Consider the following 22,843-nt stretch of genomic DNA (forward strand, 5'->3'; position numbering starts at 1 on the left):
TTTGTATGTTGAACAGTTCTTGGCAGTGACAAGGAAACATACGTACGTAACACCTAGACTATCAGGCTTTGTTGAAAGCTGCCAAATGATTACCTGATTTCAGCCTGTTGAATGACATTATTTCATATTCATTAAGCTGTTGTTCATGAAGCCTATTTATACTTATCACCAAAAATAACAGATTAATAACGCAAAATGTTTTGGTTGTATTTCATCATGTCATTTGGCTGAGAATCTGTTGTTTTAGGTCATACTGCAAAAAGTATAAATTGGACTCCAAGGTCACTTTGAGCGCTGAAAGGGTGATTAGCACATGACTGGTCAAGGATGTCACATCAGAATCATCTTTATTGTCACATCATAGGTTTACAGGTGTAAAACAGTGGATGAAATTAGCGTTTAACTCTAAATTAATTGCATTTTTATAGTGCTTTTCCAAGTGCTCAAAGTGCTTTACAATGGTTCATACATTGGGAGGTGAAGCAGCGAACAGTCGGACGCCAGCATCCTTACTTCCCACGTTCACACACCAATGGTGGCAAGCTTGCATCGACCTACTCATTGGAGGCAATGTAGGGTTTAGTGTCTTGCCCACGGACACTTCGACAGGACAGGAGGAGCCGGGAAGATGGCTGGCAGACCAGTTCTGGTTATGTACAGTATGTGCTGCACTATTCTGTAGTAGGCAATGATTCATCAAGCCATGCTATAATGGTTACTTCTTTAGCCTATACGTTTGAAGAAGAGCTGTTGTTTTCTTATGGGGGCAGTGTTGGTCTATTTCAACCCATTTTGGACTGAGGCCGATTCTAAAAACACCTTCTAAATCCTGACCTAAGTTTTCTGAATAGCTTCAAATATTTATTCAAAAATTACAAAAATGTTATGCTGCTAGTGCTATATACTGTATAGAGCAACAAGAACTCAAAAGGGGTTCCCGTCTTGAAGGTTAAAAACACCAAAAGGGGTTTCCGTCCTAAATGGGTATGCAGAAACAATAGACTATAGAAAAGGCAGAGCTTGAAGACGTCTGTGATATATCTGCCAGCGAATGTAGAACAAAACAGCAGCGGTGTGTCAAATTCTTTCTATGTTAGGTTTCTAATTAGATTATGAAATATTCTGTCAATTTCCTTCTTTCTCTGCTTCCCACAAGATAAATCTATTACCTCAAAATTATTGAGGGCCCGTTCACCTGCTATTTATAAGCTCTAAAGTGCTGGAAATCATTTGTAGTTACTGACTGTCTTGACTATCTTGAGAGTAATGAAATTGACAAATTATCTAATGTGATCCTGGGCTCTACACACCCTCCGCCAACCTGGGGAGAGCAACGGACTTGAACTCATGCTTCCTTCTCCATCAGGCGCCCCTGCTGGCCAGGGGGAGGCAGTTTAGAGACCAGCATTATTATTAGGATGTTTTTGTGTGAGGGTGTCTACCCTATGACACACAGAGAACATGCAAACTCCACACAGAAAGGCCATTTCGCCAACCCCGCCTCGGGTATGGGCACTGATGATGCTTTGAGTACCAGCAGAGTCATCCAGCTGACACTAGTCCTGTGTTTTCAATCAATCTGCCCATTAGATGTTGAGATATTGTGTGTGCAATGGGCCATTCTGGGCCATTCAGGGTCACCGTCAGTGGGGGATCCACTCGTAATTGCAATGGCGCATTAGTCGGACAGCGTGGCTTCGCGTATGGTTAGAGTTAGGGTGAGTAATGGGGTGAGTCGGACCAACACAGAATAATGTGCCGTTGCAATAATGTCGCTGACCCCATCAGTGGAGCATGGAGGTACATACTACACAGCAGTTCCATCCAGCCAGTAGCTTTCCAGTTGTTTGGTACCAAATGTAGTTCATGGACAGACCAACTGACCACAACACCACCATCCTTAAGAGTCCTGCCACTATAGTGGGAATAAAACATGTCATAAACACTTATCTGTAAATAGAGAGATAAGATAATCACTTTAGTAGATAAAGTGCTTATCTCACTTTATCAGATAATTTGATATGTGTTTAACTGTTTATGTTATGTTTTTCATCCCACTATCCCTGAGATGAATCTAATTACCTCATCAAGTTCAATTCAGTTCAGTATCTTTATTGCCACCTAAAAGAGTAATGTAGGGAGAGTCCAAGGCACTGCAAATTGACATGACACAGGCAAATTGAGAAAACACATGCACCATTGTGACAACACATACAAAGTATGTTAGAAACGTACTGGCAAACTGACAAAACACAAGTGAACTGGAATAACTACATACAAGTGAACTGGAATAACTACATACAAGTGAACTGAGGAAACGCATGTAACAATTTGACAACACATATAGCTACATACAAACATGGAGCAGACATTGTAGATAAATCCTGTATATAAAAGAATAATCAGAAAAATATATAAAACAACTAAATCCTCACCTCATGAGCCAGTTCAGCCGTGTAATGGAATCAGGCACAGTGGAGTTTTTGTCCTGTTTAATTTCGTGTTAGGTGGTTTGTACCGCCTGCTTGAGGGGATGAGAACCAACTCAGCCAGGAGAGGAAGGTCACATGGTTGTCATATACAGGTCAGACAAGCTGTGGCTGATTCTCTATGCCTTTGGCTTAAGGCCAGGAGTGTCGGTCCCTGTTTATTTGAGAGAACACTATATGACCAAGCAGAATGCATGTGAAAAAGAGGAAAACTGAGGAAAATAAGGACATAAATTAGATATAATAAAGAGAGAGGATTAATTGTGACTGAATTGAGAGACAAATGGCATGAATAATAAAGTCACTATTGGGCAGAAGTCCTTGTACTGTATGTCCAAAACCGTAAATGTTCTGGAAATGAAAAAAAGTGTTCTAATGGAACCAGTTATTATTTAGTCAAATAAGTTCTTGTTAATACTTTATATTGGTAAATATTTATAAACATTCACAGACAGACTTATACAATTCCAACCTGCTGTCCCTATAGTTTGGCCTTATAGCTGAAATTGTTTAAAAGGAATAAATAAAATAACACAAAATTATGGAAATATGGAGATACAAGGTTTATGGTCAACAGTAATGATATACTGAGCTGTCAGGGTTGTGAAGTGAAATATACATTTGTCTTGGCCTGTGCCAAGAACACTCTGTGACCACCACACAGCCAAGTCACTTCCAAAGGGAGTTGCACTGGTGGAAAAAGTACTCACATATTTTACTTACTTACTAAAAGTATCAATACTGCAATGTAAAAACACTGTTACAAGTCAAAAGAGAAAGTACTCATTATGCAGACATTTTGAAATACTCAACTAAGTAAAAGTGCCTCAAAATACTACTTAACTTAAGCCTACTACTTGTCTAATGTTACTTTCCACCACTGGGGAGCTGGATCCAATATTGTCCTGTCCCCATAATTATGACTAATGGTTAGAGAATAGAGCTTTTGAGGGGAAAATGGAAATCTCATGGAAATTCTGAGGAAAAACTCCACTTCTCTCATAATTTACCGCTCAAGTGCTGATGAACGTGGTGTGGTACGATCTAAATGGTAAATGGTAAATGGTGCATTTATATAGCGCCTTTATCCAAGGCGCTTTACATAGATTGTGCATTACATTCACCCATTCACACACACATTCACACACCGATGCCGGAGGAAACCATGCAAGGTACCAACCTGCACATCAGGAGCAATTAGGGGTTCAGTGTCTTGCTCAAGGACACTTCGACGCTAACTCTGGGGGAGCCCGGGTTCGAACTGGCAACCTTGCGGTTGCCATCCAGCCACTCTACCCCTGAGCCACCGCCGCCCCCCCGATCTACGATGCCAGTGTCCACTACAACGCTGACATTGTGTTTATTAACACAAACTCAGCTCGTAGGTGATGTGGGGTCACATACAGATGGCACATTATAGCATACAACGTGACTCGCAGCAAGTTATCACTTGTAACTGCTATACAGTAATGAGTTTCCGTCTTATAATATAAATTCCTGTATCTACCCAATTTCCTATGCAAATAAAGAAAGAAACAACTCTCAACAACTTATGACTTTCGGAGAGATCAAGTCTAGTTTAAGGTTCCACAATATGATTTATGCACGACTAATTGCTTCATAATTTACAGTGTATTGGAATCTAAATTATAGCCACATAATGCATGTATTATTATAGCCATTGTGCAAATAAATGATGTGCACAGAGTAAAATCCAGAGTGTTATTTTAACACATAGATCATGGCAGATCTATGTGTACACTTTCAGAGTTAAATGAAGACTCCATATTTTCATTATTTTTTACTATGCATGAGGAAGCCAAGCAGAGTGTTGCTGAAACAAATGAAGTGTCTCCATCATGGAGATTAGCTGCCCACACACATTTCACACCTACACTGTTAGCCACGGACGGCTTATAGCAGTTCACTATAAGGCCATATTACCATAACGCATGACAAAAATAGAAAGAGAATTGAATGCATTTCAGAATTCTCACCACATATAATTCACCTCACAGTTAAACGCATGCTGAGAAAAGAAATAACAACAGTTGTGGGTGTGTTTCATGTATGTTACTGTGTGCCAGCTTAGACAGCTCTTCTCTGCAGTTAGCTTCATGCTGGCACACATAAACCCAAATAAAAGCCCAAATAAAACATGCCCACAATTAATCTTATTACTATGGTACTTAACCTATTATCTATGGTACTTACCTATTATCTATGGTCCTTAAAAGGCCTGTAATTTCATCGTTCTAGGGACATGGTCACTTTTGTGTAGTCAGTGTATACACAGTACAACGATCAGTGAAATAAATAAATACAGCTTTTTATTTCAGAATTCAGAATCTCAACAAGACAGAAAAGAAGCATAGGAGAAATCAGCGACAGCGGCCATGGCCTTCATGGCCTCCATGACATTCCTTCCCTGGTATTACCTTCAGCTGCGTTTGCCTGTCAAAATATCCACTTGTGAAAAGGGTCCACTGGCCTACCTCTTCTATCCCATTGCTCGAGGCGACGGTGCTGTCTGATTGGTTGAAAAACACGGCAAAGTTAGCAATAAAGCCACTTCATGATGTAGCCCATGTCTAATCCATTTTAAGCCGTTAGAATGCAAAGTAATGATGTGTATAGGCAGAACACTGTTGTTTAATTTATGTCTTAATGCACCACAGTGACTTATAATCACACTAAGGCATGACAGTGCTGATTAGTGCATTATAAAATGATCATATTATACACTATGACCCTGGCGACCCGACTCTAGATAAGCGGTTGAAGATGAATGGAAGGATGGATGGATGGATGGACTATTTATTATCCGGCCAAAAGCATATACTCATGAATGCTTATAACTGTAAATTATACAGTGTTATAAGTAGATTATAAGGCATTTATACTTATATGTCATCATTGATAGTTAATGTGCAATTATTAAAGTTATAAAGCATTATGAGCTTGCCTATTATACAGCATATTCGTATACAGTGTTTTAAGCAGATTCTAATACATTATAAATATTTGTATTATGCATTATAGGCATGATGAGCTTCATACAAAGTGTGCATTGCCATTGTAGGTAGTTGCATAACCCGTGTTGCTATGGTTCATTCTCTCTCCTTCACACACAGGAAGACATTGAACCTGCAGGAATCTACATCTAGGATGTATGTGTGGATGTGATCCCGCCTTGAGCTGTTAAGGATGTATGTGTGGATGTGATCCCGCCTTGAGCTGTGAAGGCAATCAAGCAGGTCTTTTTTCTCACGCCCCTCTTGCATTCTTTCTTTGTACTGCGTGTGATTACGTGAGGAAGTGAGTATAGGAGAAGGTCAATTAAAATCACGGTTCCGGCGAGCCACCCCATGTCTGAAACGGTCGAGAAATGACAGAGTTACTGTGTGGGGGTCCCCGGGGGGTCCCTGAAACAAGAACATCCAGACCACCAGGGACGTTAGGGGGGGCGGGCCGGTTCCCGCGAGCCGGGCCGGTTCCCGCAAGCCTTCCCGCGTGTAGGGGTCCCCGGGGGGTCCCTGAAACAAGAACATCCAGACCACCAGGGACGCGGCCAGGGGGGGCGGGCCGGTTCCCGCGAGCCTTCCCGCGTCCAAAATGGTCGAGAAATGACAGATTACCGTGTTGCAGCTTTCCGTGCTCACGTACCCAGACACATACACATACACGTACACATACACGTACACATACACATACACATACACATACACGTACACATACACGTACACATACACATACACGTACACATACACGTACACATACACGTACACATACACGTACACATACACGTACACATACGGACACACATAGCTGCGTAATGGAGCAGAGGCACCGCTCAAAAATATGATGCAAAGCAGATCTTTCCATTGACGTCCCATACTGTTTTAAATTGGACATGATAGCATAGCATATACTGATCACAAAGCCTTTTGGTTCAATAATAAACATGAAATAAATGGTAAATGGTCCACATTTCTATAGCGCCTTTATCCAAAGATGATCTAAGATGGTTTAAAGCGCATATTCCTATAAGGTCAGTACTGGTCTATGGCGCAGTCGCTTCATGACTGAGAAAAGGTGTGTTGCATCTCAATAAACCCACCCCGTACTCTCCTGTGTTTTGCAGTTTTCACATTAACAGTTGCTCTTTTCATACACAGAGACTTCCAAAGTAAAAGCAAGTAATTTCATGGAAAACCATAGTCAACAAACATGGTACGGGTCAAGTAAATACAGTGTCATGAAAACAAGTACGGCTGGTACTAAATGTCCTGGTGCCAGGATAACAGGACACCACGTTTAAATCTAATGAAAAACAAAGGCAAAATTGATCTCACAGGTTCTTGCGCAAACCCCACAGGCAATCTATTTTGATGGAGGTTATTACTTTCATCTCTCACAATGCGGTTGTGTTGTTGACAGCGATGATGATAATGGTTTGCTTGTGAGACTTAATCCATCTGCAGTCTGTTAAAAAGGATCACAGAGGGGTGCTGTCATGACGCTGGGAATAACCTCTATCTGGATCAGTGGTTGCCAACCGATGGGCCATGGCCCATTGGTGTGCCGCAAGGGTATTGGCAAAACACTAAGGGCTCTATTTTCGTTCCTGCAGTTACCCGCGATGCTGTCCACCGCTGCCCGAAAATTACGAGTATAGGAGCTTGCCCTGTCCCTAAATGGTATTTTGGTCTAGCGTCACCCGCTATCCATTATGCCGACACGACACCGGTATTGGCACCTAGAGGTGTGGTCATGGGCGTGTTGGCACGCTTTCCCCAAAATGGCTATTTTGGTCACACACATTTGGGAAGGTGCATAGTGGAGTTTAAAAGCACCCCTAAGCCGTGATGCCAAATTCGTTTGGTATAGAGCGGCGCGCAGCGTGTGCCTGCAATGGAGATGTCCACAGTCAGGGTGCTTCATCTCTCCTTAATCTCCTACGCATCTCTTTGTAATTTTCCTATAATCAGCAGAAGTGAGTGCCTGTCACTTCCTTGTGTTTATATAATTGTCTAGTCAAAGAAGTTATATGACTTGTGCCAGGAATTGTGTGCGATTCCATTTGAGTTGCATCACCTCATGCGCAGCAAACAGGGTTTTATCCGATTTCCCGAACTTTCCTTTTCGCTTGATACCGATAACGCAATACACGCATGATCTATATACCAAATGAAAGCTTGAATTTCGTCGGTTACACAGCACTTTGACATTTAAAAAATGAGCGAGATCTGAGTTGTGACTCAATGAAAATAAGGGGGAATGCAGTTCAACTGTAAGCAGGGCCAATCTAGGTTGACAACATTCTAGCCAATCTAGGTTGTCAAAAGTGCCACTAAAGAACGTGTGCATTTGTGAATCACCCTGTGCGAATTCTTTCATTTTGAGACTGATTTGAAACCACCCTGTTAGCCAAAGAAGTTTCCGTTCCGTATAAGTCGAGGCGGTTAGCTTCGCTCGCTCAGGGATTCTTTTAGCGCCAACTACTGCAGTTAAAGTGTTTCGTTTATGCTCTCAGAGGGACTCGGAATGACTAACAGCAGAGAGAGTTGCATGCAACCTTGTGTAGGCTAAACAGCACCTGCAATGAGAAGACAACAATTCTATCACTATCTTTAGAACTGGTGGGAGATACATCTAAAATGGACAGTTGAAGTAATGTTTTGTTATGTGAATTGGTTTTTATTCATTATAGCTAACTGGTTCTCATTTGGATTGTGTTCTCCGTGAGAGGAGGACCACAATGGAAATACGTCCTGGACTTTGTTGTATTCTACCATCCAATTACCTTTCTTTTAAAATAAAATAAAATAAAATGAATGATTCTGTAGCTACAATATTGTATTTACAAATATATACTGCAACTTACTGGATCTACTACATTCTGACTGTATCTACATGCAATATTGTGATGCAATATAGTGTATTGTATCTATTGTACACTGTAGCTACAATAGACTGTATCTACAGTATATTCTGTGATCTACTGTATCTTTGCAAATGTACATTTTGACCTCAAACACAGCAAGCATCAATTTAACTCCCATAAGGGTAAACCTTTACACTTGTATAAGGGCTATGGACATTTCCTTTGAATACAGCACTGCTGTAGGTAGGCAGTGAATGTGGTTGCCGTGGAGATGTGGTTGTTTGTTCCCTTGACGTAGGAACCCCTCAGTGTTTTAGATATATAGATAGATTGAACAGCTTTTTGCTTCGAGAATCGAGAATTTGCTTCTCGATTACATTTTGGGTGAATTGTTCTATAGCCCTCTATACTGAGACTGAGAATGGGCAGCAGGCTGCAGCAGTAAGGCTGCCACCCTGGCTGCCACCCTCTGCTTTGCATTATGGCTGTTGGCACAAACACCAGAGGAACCAGTGGAAACTGTAATGCAATTTCTGCACGCACGCACACACGCATGCACGCACACACACACGCACGAACACACACACACACACACACACACACACACACACACACACACACACACACACACACACACGCACACACACACACACACACACACACACACACACACACACACACACACACACACACACACACACACACACACACACACACACACACAATGAAGTTCTCAGTTGTGATGTCAACATCAACAATAGATCAAACAATTCTTAGTCAAGGGCAAGTATAGTTTAAGCTCTACATCTGTCTTCTACCATATATCTCTTGTCTTGGATATAAATCAGTATTACCAGTAAGACGCCTTAATATAGGCGAGAGCGACCGCAGGGCTGAGCCACTCTCCTGGAATAATGTCACTTCATTATGTCAGCACTGTCATAGAAGTTTCATTTTAAATTGTCTCATATAAGCAGGGGGCACATTATTATTTTTGGATTATGTCAGCACTGTCATAGAAGTTTCATTTTAAATAGTCTCATATAAGCAAGGGGGCACATTATTATTTTTGGCTACTACTCAAACGAGCACCTGTACGTATCCTGCCACAATGGTATGCTGCTTTCACACGGGCAGATGCAAAAGATACAAAGATGCAAAGCTGCACAGTGTCATTAAGCAGCAGGAGGATCCCACTAGCAGCAGGTGTCCGTTTATCATTAGCACAACCACAAACGTCCAACACATATACAATGAATTACTCACCTAATGCTGAAGGTTCCATGTTTAATTCCAACGTGTGTAACCTACATTGTTTAAGTAACAGATCATGCATGGTTTTCATATTGTAAATAGCCTATGGTCACTAACGTGGCGACTAGCACTTTGACAGCTCATCCATCGTAGCTGTTTACAACCGAAACGGACTTCCTGTGCAGAAACTTCCTCATCAAAATAAGAGCCACTTGTAATGATTAAGTCTACTTACAGGACGTTAACATCTCATTTGAGTGCCTTTTGAGTGCCAGTCAGCAAAGACAAAGGCGATCTTTATAATCTTAATACTTAGACACAAACCAACTATTTTATAAAAACAATATTGATGTATAAGAGATTCGACGAGTTAGCTATATTTATATACAGAGATTTAGAAGGAATAGACGCTTAGCTCTCCACTGTTGTAGCTGACACTTTCTGGAGTGGGCGGTGGCAGTGTGTAGTGGCAAAACATGTGTCGCCCGTGTGTTGTGTGTGGCGTGTGCCCCTGTGTGTTGTGTGTGGCGTGTGCCCCTGTGTGTTGTGTGTGGCGTGTGCCCCTGTGTGTTGTGTGTGGCGTGTGCCCCTGTGTGTTGTGTGTGGCGTGTGCCCCTGTGTGTTGTGTGTGTGCAGCATCAGCATTACATGAAGAGCGTGATGTGACGGATGCAAGCATTACATGCTTCCTGCATTACATGCTTCCTGCACATTTCTATAGTAACTGCGACCTGCAGTCGCAATCATTATTTAGTGTTTGGCCAAAATGTGTGGAACTAAAACCTTCTTCATAACATAGATTATGAGTGATCCAAAGGTAACAACTGCCATATGTCTAAATATAATAGATGGTAATGCAGGAAAGTTGAGTTGATCGACTTGAGCTCTTGATACAAGGACTTGACAATATAGGGTAAATATGCATTTTTTGCATTTGTATTTTCTGTGTTGTTGTAAAAGGGTTGTTTATCATCATACTATATCATCATCATACTATAATCATCATCATCATCATCATACTATAATTCTGACAATAATTCTGACAATGAATCTGAATGTCTGTGTGTCAGAAACACTGCCGTAGCTCCTCACTGCCTGCACCAATCACTCCCACTTTTCACACAGGCATTGACCATAATAATATGGAGGTCTTAACGAAGCCCATTTTCCAATTTAACAAATTATAAATTAATAATTAATTTATTAGTGAATAAAAAATGCGAAAACGCAAGTATTCCACAACGGGTAAGGGCTAGTGTTGCTAATGTTTGAAAACACTGGAGTAGAAAAACTGTATTGCTATTTCCAATGCTTAAACTGAGTGCAAGCTGTACTGTGAGTACAGTATAGAGTAGAGCACAGCATACATACCCCATGTTGATATGGTAAAACGATCACATTGGGGCTTTGATCAAAAGGATTAATAAATCAGCAATCTGGGAACCCATTTGGAATAAATCAGTAACTGGTATACAAGAAGAGTACTGTAATTCAGTCGTGTCCATGCTGGTGTCACCCGTACACCAGGAGGTTATTTTGGATGGGATAATCCCCATTTGGGACCGATATGGACAGTAAATAACGATATAATAATAATGATAATAATAACTTGAATTTATATAGCGCCTTTCAAGAAACCCAAGGATGCTTTACAATACAGAAAAAATACAAACAACAAACTAATTGCTAAAAGCCTGAGTGAACAAATGTCTCTTCAGTGCCGACTTGAAAGAGTCCAATGTAGGCATCTGGCGATTCTCCAGGGGGAGAGAGTTCCAAAGGGCAGGGGCTGCCACAAAGAAGGCTCTATCGCAGAGCTTTTTAGCGGATGGTCCGAGGATCTCAGGTTCCGCTCAGGAGTGTAGTCCTTGAGGAGGTCAAACAGATACAGTGGGGCAAGGCCATGGAGGGATTAATTTGTAGGTGAGGATATGGCTTTCCTCAGATGCAGAGCTGTCGTCTGGCTTAGAGGTCCCCTGTAATTCACAAGGCATTAGATAGGAACAAGATATGAGGACACACAGTCCAGACACGCCAGTCCAGATTGTTCTTAGAGTTTGTATGCAGGTCATGGCTGCCATGGATTCCAATACCTTACGTACTGTGTTATTATTCCACATTCATAGTGTAAATGTTCTGTGCATCCACACTTTATTCACTTTCAAAAAGTCAAGTCGAGGTGGGGAGGAGGTCAAACTATTGTCTTGAAATTACATTCAAACTCTCAAGATGATTTATCTATCTCAGAGAGACACAAACACACATTGTAGTGTAATAGTGAAGAGCGTAGGTGATGCTGACTGTTTCTTTCAAGTTTCAAGTTCAAGTTTATTGGTCATTTAAAATAAACACACCTTATACAATGTATTCAGGGTATATATATTTTTGTTGACCAAAAGGGAGTGTTTGGCAGAAGCCTCAGCTTATAATGCCAGCCCTTTTAATATTCAACATAGCTATCTCTCTCTCTTCTCTTAGATTCGGCGGAGGAGACCGACACCAGCCACATTGTTCAGGCTGACAGAGACAGACCCATCCCCTGATGAAGAACCTCAGCAGGTACGACACAACTCCCACAGCAAGGAGTTCAGAAGGAGGTTAAAGCATGTTTATCTTCAGCTCTCTGTTCAGTTTGAACCAGTAGGTCCAGCTCAGATTAGCTGTTTTGCGCCCCAGGACACCATCACACATCGACACATGTTAAACAAGAAAAACATGGCTCCTTTGAGGGCCTCTATCCAGCCCAGGGCCCTTAAAAACCCAGGCCTAATGTTTCAGCTCTATTTATGGTACGAGTTCTGCCTAAGGCAAGGAAGGAATAAAGGCAAGTTGTTGTAGCCTCCCTATTTTGGGAATGTCATAACCTACTATAGAAGCACATTTGGTGAAAACAGGCGAGCTTAGCAGAGCTTTAGATTAGGTTATTTTTGTTGAAGAGATTTGGTTTAGAAGGGAATAAATCACACCCGTGTGAAGTGAGGGGCGCTCTTATCATCGTACATCCTCTATTCATTGTCAATGGGAATGTAATCTTTGTGTAGGATATAATTAGCCAATTTGCTCGTCTACATATAGGAATTGTCAATAGGAATGTGTGGGACAAAAATATACTGATTTGCTCAGACACATATGATGTAAATTCTCCATTCATTGTCAATGGCATTTAATTGTTTGCACTATACCTGAATATAGTAGGGGCTAGCGACCCTCAAAAAAGTGAGGGGCACCTGGTAATTTGTTTTACCAAACATTAAAAGTCCATCCATGGACTTGGCAAGTTGGCATAACGCAATGAGAGGGGACAAAATCCGACCATTCTACAAATTGAGAAAATTGCAGAGGGGACAAAATCCGACCATTCTGCAAATTGAGAAAATTGCCTGGCCTTAATAATCCTATCATGACATGAGGACTAATGATGCATCTTTTTAAAATATTGCTGCAAGGTTAATATTAACGGGACCATACAAAGCATCATATTTGAAAACAAAGTTAACTACGGTAAGTAAGGAAGAACTGCATGTGTACTTGAGTCTGTAGTGTACAGAGGTAGGGTAAGTGGTATTTGGTTAAATAGCTCTATATTATCATAGTACTCGCTATATTGCTATAGAGGTTCTCCCTGTCTCTCCAGCTCTTTGGTAAAAAATGTATTGGATAAAAAATGTATCCAATCAGGATACAGTGTAAACAAGTGAAGTAATTGGAAATTATGACACAAACGAGCAGTATTTTCTGATTATTGAGGTCCTATATACAGCTGAACAAACATTAGAAATGCCATTGACAATGAACAGAGAACTAATGTTTGTGTTGTCTGAACAAACATTAAAAATGCCATTGACAATGAACAGAGAACTAATGTTTGTGTTGTCTGAACAAACATTAAAAATGCCATTGACAATGAACAGAGAACTAATGTTTGTGTTGCCTGAACAAACATTAAAAATGCCATTGACAATGAACAGAGAACTAATGTTTGTGTTGCCTGAACAAACATTAAAAATGCCATTGACAATGAACGGAGAACTAATGTTTGTGTTGCCTGAACAAACATTAAAAATGCCATTGACAATGAACAGAGAACTAATGTTTGTGTTGCCTGAACAAACATTAAAAATGCCATTGACAATGAACGGAGAACTAATGTTTGTGTTGCCTGAACAAACATTAAAAATGCCATTGACAATGAACAGAGAACTAATGTTTGTGTTGCCTGAACAAACATTAAAAATGCCATTGACAATGAACAGAGAACTAATGTTTGTGTTGCCTGAACAAACATTAAAAATGCCATTGACAATGAACAGAGAACTAATGTTTGTGTTGTCTGAACAAACATTAAAAATGCCATTGACAATGAACAGAGAACTAATGTTTGTGTTGCCTGAACAAAAATCACACCCGTGTGAACTGAGTGGTGTAAGGTTTTATATAGCATGATCAGCTGTGGTCTGACGTAATGTCTGACGTAATGAAGGTATTATATAGCCTGATCAGCTCTGATCTGACGTAATGAAATCACACCCGGATGTGATTTCACAACTGGCTTTTTTTGTGCAGAAAAAATGACCATGGTTGCTACGGTCATCCAGTTCACCCGGGTGTGATTTAATTACGTCAGAAATTATTTTGAACATAGCAACCATGCTCATTTTTTTCTGCACACAAAAGCCAGTTGTAGGAGTGGTTTACACCACTCAAAAATGCCATTGACAATGAACGGAGAACTAATGTTTGTGTTGCCTGAACAAACATTAAAAATCACACCCGTGTGAACTGAGTGGTGTAAGGTCTTATATAGACTGATCAGCTGTGGTCTGACGTAATGTCTGACGTAATGAAATCACACCCGTGTGAACTGGGTGACCATAGCAACCATGCTCATTTTTTTGGTACGAACAGACACATAACCTAACAAAGCTGAAATCACACCCGTGTGAACTGGGTGACCATAGCAACCATGCTAATTGTTTTTGGTACGGACAGACACGTAAACTAACAAAGCCAGTTGTAGGAGTGGTTTACACCACTCAAAAAATGGTATGTATGTCAGTGGGGAACCCTTGGCCAATAAGGGACCACCATTCTTGATGATGATGTATGATGATGTACGATGATTAGAGAACCCTCACTTCACACAGGTGTGATACTAAAGAGCTAGAGAAGAGACGGTGGACCCCTTTTACTGAGAAAACATTCTATAGAAATGATTACTATCTGAATATAGTGCTTTAGGAGTAGGAGTAGTATGCAATTACCCGATGAAGCCTTGAATTGTTTTTAATAATTTGATGACCGGTTGCATTCCTAAGCCAATACTTTGATGGCTTAGGTTAGGTATGTGACAAAAAAATAAATACAAATAAAATCACACTTGTGTGAAGTGAGGGGTGCCAACTGTGGTTGATGGTTCCCGATCATTTCCTCTGTCATACTGTCCAAGAAGGTCAATTTCTTTCTCGTGCTTTAGTGGTGTTGCTGACAGTCTGCCACCATCATCATCCTCATCGTCCTCCACGAGACGTGAGTGCATTGTGTTATTGTATGAAACGGAATTACTTACCAGTTGCATTTATATCGACCATATGACGTCTCACGTCAGCATTTAGTCCACTAAACAAACATTAAAGTCCAAATGTTTTTTGTTAAAAGTGCTCTAAAGTAAACAAATATTAAAAGTCAATAGACTGCCACATGATGTAATTTCGGTGAGCCATGCATTGTAGGGGCTAACGACCCTCAATAGCACCCCTCAAAAATCTCCATGAATTCAAGGCTTCATAGAAAATAAGTTATTGTTTTGGTTGAACTACTCCTTTCTTTAACCTTTTAACCAAAAAATATCACTTACAGTAGGCCTACCGTTAACCCCAGCCATCTGGCCAAAAACATACTAACTCAGGAGGGTCAGTCACTACAATCATTGTCGTGTTGTCCAAGCTCCTCCTCAATTCTGAGAATCTGGCTGTACTCCTCCTCTTTCCTCGCTAGCTCCTCCTCCATCATCGTTAGCTCCTTCTCTATCCTCTTTAGCTCCGCCTCCATCAATGCTAGCTCCTCCTTTCTCCTCTCTAGCTCCTCCTTTCTCTTGGCTAGCTCCTCCCTCATCCCCTCTAGCTCCTCCAGCCTCCCTCGTCCGCATCCTCCTCCATGTTCTTGTGTGCCATTCCCTCCGGTCGCCCCGCCGGCCACTGGCATGGAGGACATGGGGTCCTTACCCGCGCGGGAACAGCTGCGATGGTAGCGTGTGTGTGACACACTGGAAATGGGGGGTAGGAACAAACACAGATATGACCATCAATGCAAAATAGACAGTGTATGTCCCAAACCATTCCTTTTATTATTAATATATTGACCACAATTGACGTAACATTACGTCATCTCAAATCCAAGGCTTGTGACTAAAATGTATGTCATTCAGTTCATTCTGGGTGTCCTTTCTTCCGACATCACAATTATATATTTTTTTGAGTGGTGTAAACCACTCCAACAACTGGCTTTGTACCCGTGTACCCGTGTTTGTTCGTACCAAAAAAACGAGCATGGTTGCTATGGTTAGCAACCAAAAACTGTTTTTAATGTACAGTAACTATAACAATAAATGTGTAGTTGCACCACTCAGTTCACACGGGTGTGATTTTATTTTCTTATGGTCCGACTCCTAACACACCGGAAGCGTTTATTTTGTGTGATTCATTTGCATTCATTTGAACTGTTGTTTGTATCATGAGTACCTCCACATTTCTTTTGGCTAATTCCAATCGGGGTGGATGCTTTAAAGCCAAACCTTCTAACGTCGGCTGATCCTCTAAATGTAGTCATTTATGATCTTGTCCTGCCATTTTACTCCAAATGAGAGTTGTACAGTAGCATCCTCAATACTGCGTGCCACCTCTCCTGTCTTTTCGTCAGTGCCTCCGTTTCCAAGCCGTACTACCATCTTATACAATTTACAATTTACAATTTAGGCATTTAGCAGACGCTCTTAATCCAGAGCGATTTACAATAAGCAAGAACAAAAAGCATGGGAATACATCACATATGTAAAAATGCATTCATCGCGAAACATGCGTAAGCTAAGAACGTGACTAGAACATATCTATATAATGACACTATACATATAAACTATAACTAGAACATATCTATATAATGACACTATACATATAAACTACACATATATGCTATACTATGCTGTACATATATACTATGAAGTGCTATGACTACATACAATGCACTTATTGTGCTGTCTACATGACATGCTATAAGTCTATTTCAAATGCTATATAAGTCTAGGAAGTGCTGTCTAAGGGGGGTAGGGTTATACGTCTTCCCCCTCACTCTTGCTGGTACCCTTCTGTCACATATCACTCCTGATGCTTTCCTCCATCCAAACAAAACATCCACATCCATATATATGTGGATGTTTTGTGCATATATTCGCATTCTGTATAGAATGCTAATATATGCAGCCATATAAGACTGAAAAATGCATTTCACCTACTGGAAGTATAAATAGTCCATCTTGCCAAAACAAATATAGCTCATATCCAGAAGTGGCAGAACTCTATTGTCCCCCCAAAAAGTGTTCACACAAGTCCCAGAGCTGTACTGTTTCTTTGGTCAGCATAATTCATCATTGTGATGAACTTGGGCATTTCCCGGAACAATTTAATGAAGCGATGGCGAAAGCTTTCAGAATGTAAACAAGGCGATACACATGAGCTAAGATGGAGATAAAAAAATAGCAGGCTTGCCTTTTCCTTTACAACTCATCTTTTATGCATCAGCAAGAAGTTTATACAGTAGGCAGATTTTTTGTTTTACCCATTAAACTGGGAAAGCATCTGTGTCATTTTAGGCAGGCATTAATTAGGAAGGCATTATTTTGTAGAATCGGCCTCAGGTCTTAATGGTTTAAATAAAGAGCAGTGGAATTTAAAAAAATACCGGTATAGTCAGAGAGATTGTTTGTGAAGGGAAATTACATTTCTTACATCCGCTCAGAACTGTGCGCAAGTATCACAAATTGAATGCAAGCTTTCGGTCATTTGAACTTCTTCAGTCATATAGGACTGCAACCTGTAACACAGACAGTATATACCTCCTTTAACCTCCAATAACCTCCTTTTGTTTTCAGCTCAGTTCCATCACACCGTTGTCTTCCTCTTGTTGTCTTTCACAGTGGGTTTTGGGAGATGGTGAATCTTTGGCGGCCAAGCTAGTCAACATGTCGGTGTATCAGCCACCTTCACTTAAAGGTACAAACACCACCTCGAGTGAGCGTGTGTGCGTGTGTGTGTGTGTGTGTGTGTGTGTGCGCGTGCGTGCACGTGCGTGCGTGCGCGCGTGCGTGCGTGTGTGTGCGTGCGCATGTGTATGTGCATGTTCATGTGCATGTACTTGTAGAGGATACTTTTGACGGCAAAATGTCTTTTGAGGGCAAAAATTCTACTAGACAAGTCTAGTAGAATTTGATGAATAGACATTGTGAGGACCATTTTCCCTGGTCCTCACAAGAGAAATGGTTGTTTTATGGTTAAAAGATTTAGGTTTAAGGGTTGGGATTATAGTTATGCCTGAGCAGAGTTGCATTCTGCTGTCACACACTGAAAAGAGACGATCTACAAGCTCACAACATGTTGCAGCACAACATGTTGTGAGCTTGTAGAAGTGCTATGGTCTGTGCATGTTCATTTCATTTTTTTCCTTCTTTTTATTATGTAACAGGTGACAGGAAATGACAGCATTTGTGAGATCATATTCTGTTGTGGCTGTAAGGTTGTGTGTGTGTGTGTGTGTGTGTGTGTGTGTGTGTGTGTGTGTGTGTGTGTGTGCGTGCGTGCGTGCGTGCGTGCATAGGCCTACAGTATACTGTACGTGCACACGTGTGTGTCTAACAGGCGACCGGAAATGACAGTGTTTGTGAGATCATGTTCTGTTGTGACTGTATGACCAGATTCCATTTGGACTTTGTCCATCCAAAAAAGGTCTGCAGTGTGTGTGTGTGTGTGTGTGTGTGTGTGTGTGTGTGTGTGTGTGTGTGTGTGTGTGTGTGTGTGTGGTCATGCGCTGAGATTAGGGCCGTGGATCGACAGCTGTGAGTCTATGCTGGATCATCCTGGATTATAGAATGAGCACACAGCTGCAGAGTACTGTAGTTACACACGTATACATATACCTAGAAAATAAAAACATACGGTCACTGAGTATATCCAGTAATCATTTTATGGAAAAACACATGTCCACCTGAGCACGCACGCACGCACGCACGCACGCACGCACGCACGCACGCACGCACGCACACGCACGTGCACACACAACACACACACACACACACACACACACACACACACACACACACACACACACACACACACACACACACACACACACAGCCACGTTCAGTGCAACAACATATCCTTCCTCATCATTATGGTAAAAAAAAGCCTGGGTTTTTAATTTCATAATCTCATTTTGGACCATAAAGAGAAGAGGTGGTGTAACTACTGTGATGATGCAGCCAGGCAGCCAGGCGTCGTGACATTTTCAACATGGATGTGGATGCCATCGTGTTCTTAATGTGCGTTCTTATACCGCCGGTATAGTAACATAGGTGATCTTGGAATATAAGCTCAGGGAAACTCATAACAGAAAGAGATACTTGTGGTATAGTCTGCATCCCTGCTACCACTACACGTATTCTAGACATGAGACAGCTAAATGCAGCTAAAATTGAAATGCATGCTTATGCAATGTGCACTTTACTGCTCCCTCCTAGCACAGGATAGAGTGACCTTGTAGCAGTAGGGTGTGTGTGTGTGTGTGTGTGCGTGTGTGTGTGTTTGTGCGTGCGTGCGTGCGTGCGTGCGTGCGTGTGCGAACGGGTGCATGTGGGCCTGAGCGTGTGGGTGTGTGTGTGGTGCATATAAGAAAATGTTCCAGAATGAGTCAGCACAGCAACAGAGGGAGGTGGTGATGATGACAGGGTTGCTACGTGGAAGGAAATGCCTTAACTTTTCTAACCAATTAGATAAGCTGCCTGTTGACTGGACCACTTTCACGTGTTTGTGAAGAGTACCCTTCCAAAACTCCACAGTGTACAGTGGTTCCCAAACGGTGTGCTGAGGGAGGCACACTATTGTGCCGTGAGACTAGTCCAGGTGTAGTGAAAAGTGAAGCACACACATCCACCTTAAGTTAAAATCTATATTTTAACCACTTGATTATTTGTCAAGTACGTTCTCGGTGCGTTGCTCTTCGAACACAAATATAGCATACACCACAAGATAAGAGAAAAAGTATAAAAATATAAGAGTACAGTGAATGAAGGTCATTAGTGTTCCGGGACAGGATGTTGCTCTTGTGATGATCAGGAAAGAATGTCAAACAAATCCTTGAATATTCCCCAAAACATTAGACGTTAATTAAAGGTGTTGTACAGTAAGTGATATTTTTTATTAAAACAGTAAGAGGGGTCTCCTCATCTTGGATGAAATTGTTTACGAGATTTACTAGAGAGCTGTAAAGACAAGAGAGTCCCCTGTTATTGAAAGATGGAATGCCACAATTTTTGTATTTTTCCAGTTTTTCATGTGTCTATTAGGTGACAGTACTTCATTAGACACCCTGGAGTCGTTTTTATGTGCAATGGTGTATTAACTTTGTATTTAAGGTTTCCTCCTGGAGGCTGAACCCTTGACAGTCAAACAGGCCAATGAAATAAACAGTAATACAGTGACATCACACTATCAGCCCCTCCCCTAACCCCTCCCCCTTTATCATACAACTACAGCTGTGGGTGTGGCTTAAGTTCAGGTGGATCACCAGTGATCCATCACCACCCACCAGGCAAACCAGGCATACTTAATGAACTGGTGGGCGGCCCACATAAAAACAACATTTTAACAAATACTGTACACTTTTTTTGAAAAAATTATACCTCCTTATATAACAATAAGACCTGATGATCATGTTTTAGGGTGGAAAAAAATCACGGCACTCCATCTTGAACAAACACAACCATGATTGCTATGGGAATATAAAGAATATATAGATATTTAACACTATAGTTTTCACTTATCACTTACGGCAGCTTAGTTATTAATCATTACTGATCTCTTAACTTGCGGATTCTCTAGGGGTCTCTTTTTCTCGTGGGAGAAGAGACCCCTTGGTTGTAAATAAGATAAGAGAGACCCTACGTCTGTGCCATTTGTGAAATTAGCTAAGAGAGACCTGTGCTGTTTTTTAAAAAGATATTTTTCAGGCTTTTCAGGCATTTATTGGATAGTGTACTGTACAGTATGGTGACAGGAAATGGGGAGAGAGATGGGGGGGTTGACACGCGGCAAAGGTCGTCGGGATCGGGAGTCGAACTAGGCTTAGCAGCCTAGGTGCCCGGACCGCTACACTTGCCGCCCGGGCCACGAGTGTGCTGTTTGTGTGTGGAACGAGCTTCTAAATGTTCTTTCTTGCCTTGACCTCCTAATCCCTCCCCTCTCTCTTCCTCCCTTTCTTTGTTTTCTTGGAAAAAATAACACAATGGGAATTATGCACCAAAAACTAATTTCACCCACTTTCTTACTTAAACTGTGATGTGACAATAAAGACGATTCTGATTGTGATTTTGTGGACAGCCGTGCAGATGATGGCGCAGAAGCACCTGCTGGCACTGGGCATGAGTTCCTGTGGCTCTGAAGACAAAGACGAGCTCTCTTCTGAAGAAGAGGAGGAGGAGAGCGAGGAGAGCCATCGTATGCCTACAGCTGTTGGTGGGTGCTGTACAGCTCTTGGGAGTTTTAATGAACAATCTTGATTTTACGTTCTATATGCACCTGGACAGGCGCATGGTCAGCTGAACCTCTGACATTGAAATTCCTTTTCTCTTCAGACGTGGCCGACGATAGCAGACCGGCGAGGGATCGGTCGGAGCCAAAAGGGCCATCCAGCTGCCACCACACCCTCCTCGCACGCCACCACCACGGAGACGAAGACGAGGACGAGGACGAGGCGAAGGAGAGAGAGGGAGGGAAGGAAGAAGAATGACCAAATGAGCGATACTCATGTTCAACACGTTTTTTATCTTAAACAATCTTGTATTGACGATGGCGTGGGACTATTACATGTATGCATGTTTGTGAGTGCGTGTGTGCGTGCGTGCGTGCTTGTGTGCGTGTGTGAAGGAAAGACGTGAGCAGATTTCCCAGCAGGCTACAGTGCGTAATACGTATATCTTCTATGTCGTATTTTTGTAGAGGTGGTTGCAGAGATTATTCTGTGACAGACAAGAAATTCCCGAGTTTGATGTCATGCAACACACCCATCAACCAGCCGTGTATGTCGTTATTGTTGTTGTTGTTGGTGGTGTCTGGTGCTCTTGAGCAAGCTAGAGCTAGGCTGAACCCCTAACCTGTTTGTCATTGTGAATCAGCATCACCTCAGCATCACCGGCAGACAACACTGCTTTCAAAGCTGAATCATGGAACAGTGACATCAATCAATCAATCAATCAATCAATCAATCAATCAATCAATCAATCAATCAATCAATCACATCTTTCTGTGAAACCGTGGTTTTATGGCAGGGTTAAGCAAATATAAGCACAGGATGTTACATGCTCTGAATTCTTGGTTTTGTTGAACGTTTCAACTAAAGTTGAAAGGTTTTAATGTAATGCCAATCAACACTCGACATAGTTTTCTTTTTCTTTTTTTTATTATCACACTCAAATAGGAGTGTGACCATTCCCCTTGGTTCGTGTATACTTTTGAAATGGAACAGATGTATACTTGTAAAAGGGCTTCCTATCGTGGGTTAAAAGTAAAACCAAAGAAAGTGTGAACCAGCTCAAGTTAAGACACTTTAAAATGCAGGCAGCATCTGGGACACTTTGAATTCAAGCCACGACCCACCAGACTAAATTGAACCAGTCACACAACAGCCACCGGGAAGCACAATTTATTGCTTTGACATGATATAAAGTGTTTTTGTAATGCATTGATCATAGAGGAAATTAGCATTTTGCATGTGGAATAGTATGCATGACAAGGGGTGGGGGTTCTCTAGTTAATCATGTACACATTATTCATTCATTTACTATATAGGCCTAAGCTATGTTTTGTTAATTGCTAATAAAAGGACTATATTATCAGGGTTATTCTGTTTGCCTGTATTTGTGTCTATGGGTTTGTAATGTAGTGCAAATAATGTT

General features: G+C 41.4%; 1 protein-coding gene across 1 annotated transcript in view; it reads left to right on the top strand.

The window, feature by feature from the left end:
• LOC306914981 (uncharacterized protein) overlaps positions 1 to 21,678 on the top strand; it is a gene marked incomplete at its 3' end in the record, with an annotated part of 31,510 nt that extends 9,832 nt beyond the window's left edge. Inside the window, exons 3-6 of the mRNA XM_079492222.1 lie at positions 12,109 to 12,189; positions 17,816 to 17,891; positions 21,270 to 21,404; positions 21,524 to 21,678. Of these exons, the coding sequence (XP_079348348.1) occupies positions 12,109 to 12,189; positions 17,816 to 17,891; positions 21,270 to 21,404; positions 21,524 to 21,678 (447 nt within the window). The remainder of the gene's footprint in view (positions 1 to 12,108; positions 12,190 to 17,815; positions 17,892 to 21,269; positions 21,405 to 21,523) is intronic.
• Between the last annotated feature and the right edge of the window lie 1,165 nt (positions 21,679 to 22,843).

The sequence above is a fragment of the Electrona antarctica genome (assembly GCF_951216825.1).
Source record: "Electrona antarctica genome assembly, chromosome: 22".
NCBI lineage: Eukaryota > Metazoa > Chordata > Actinopteri > Myctophiformes > Myctophidae > Electrona > Electrona antarctica.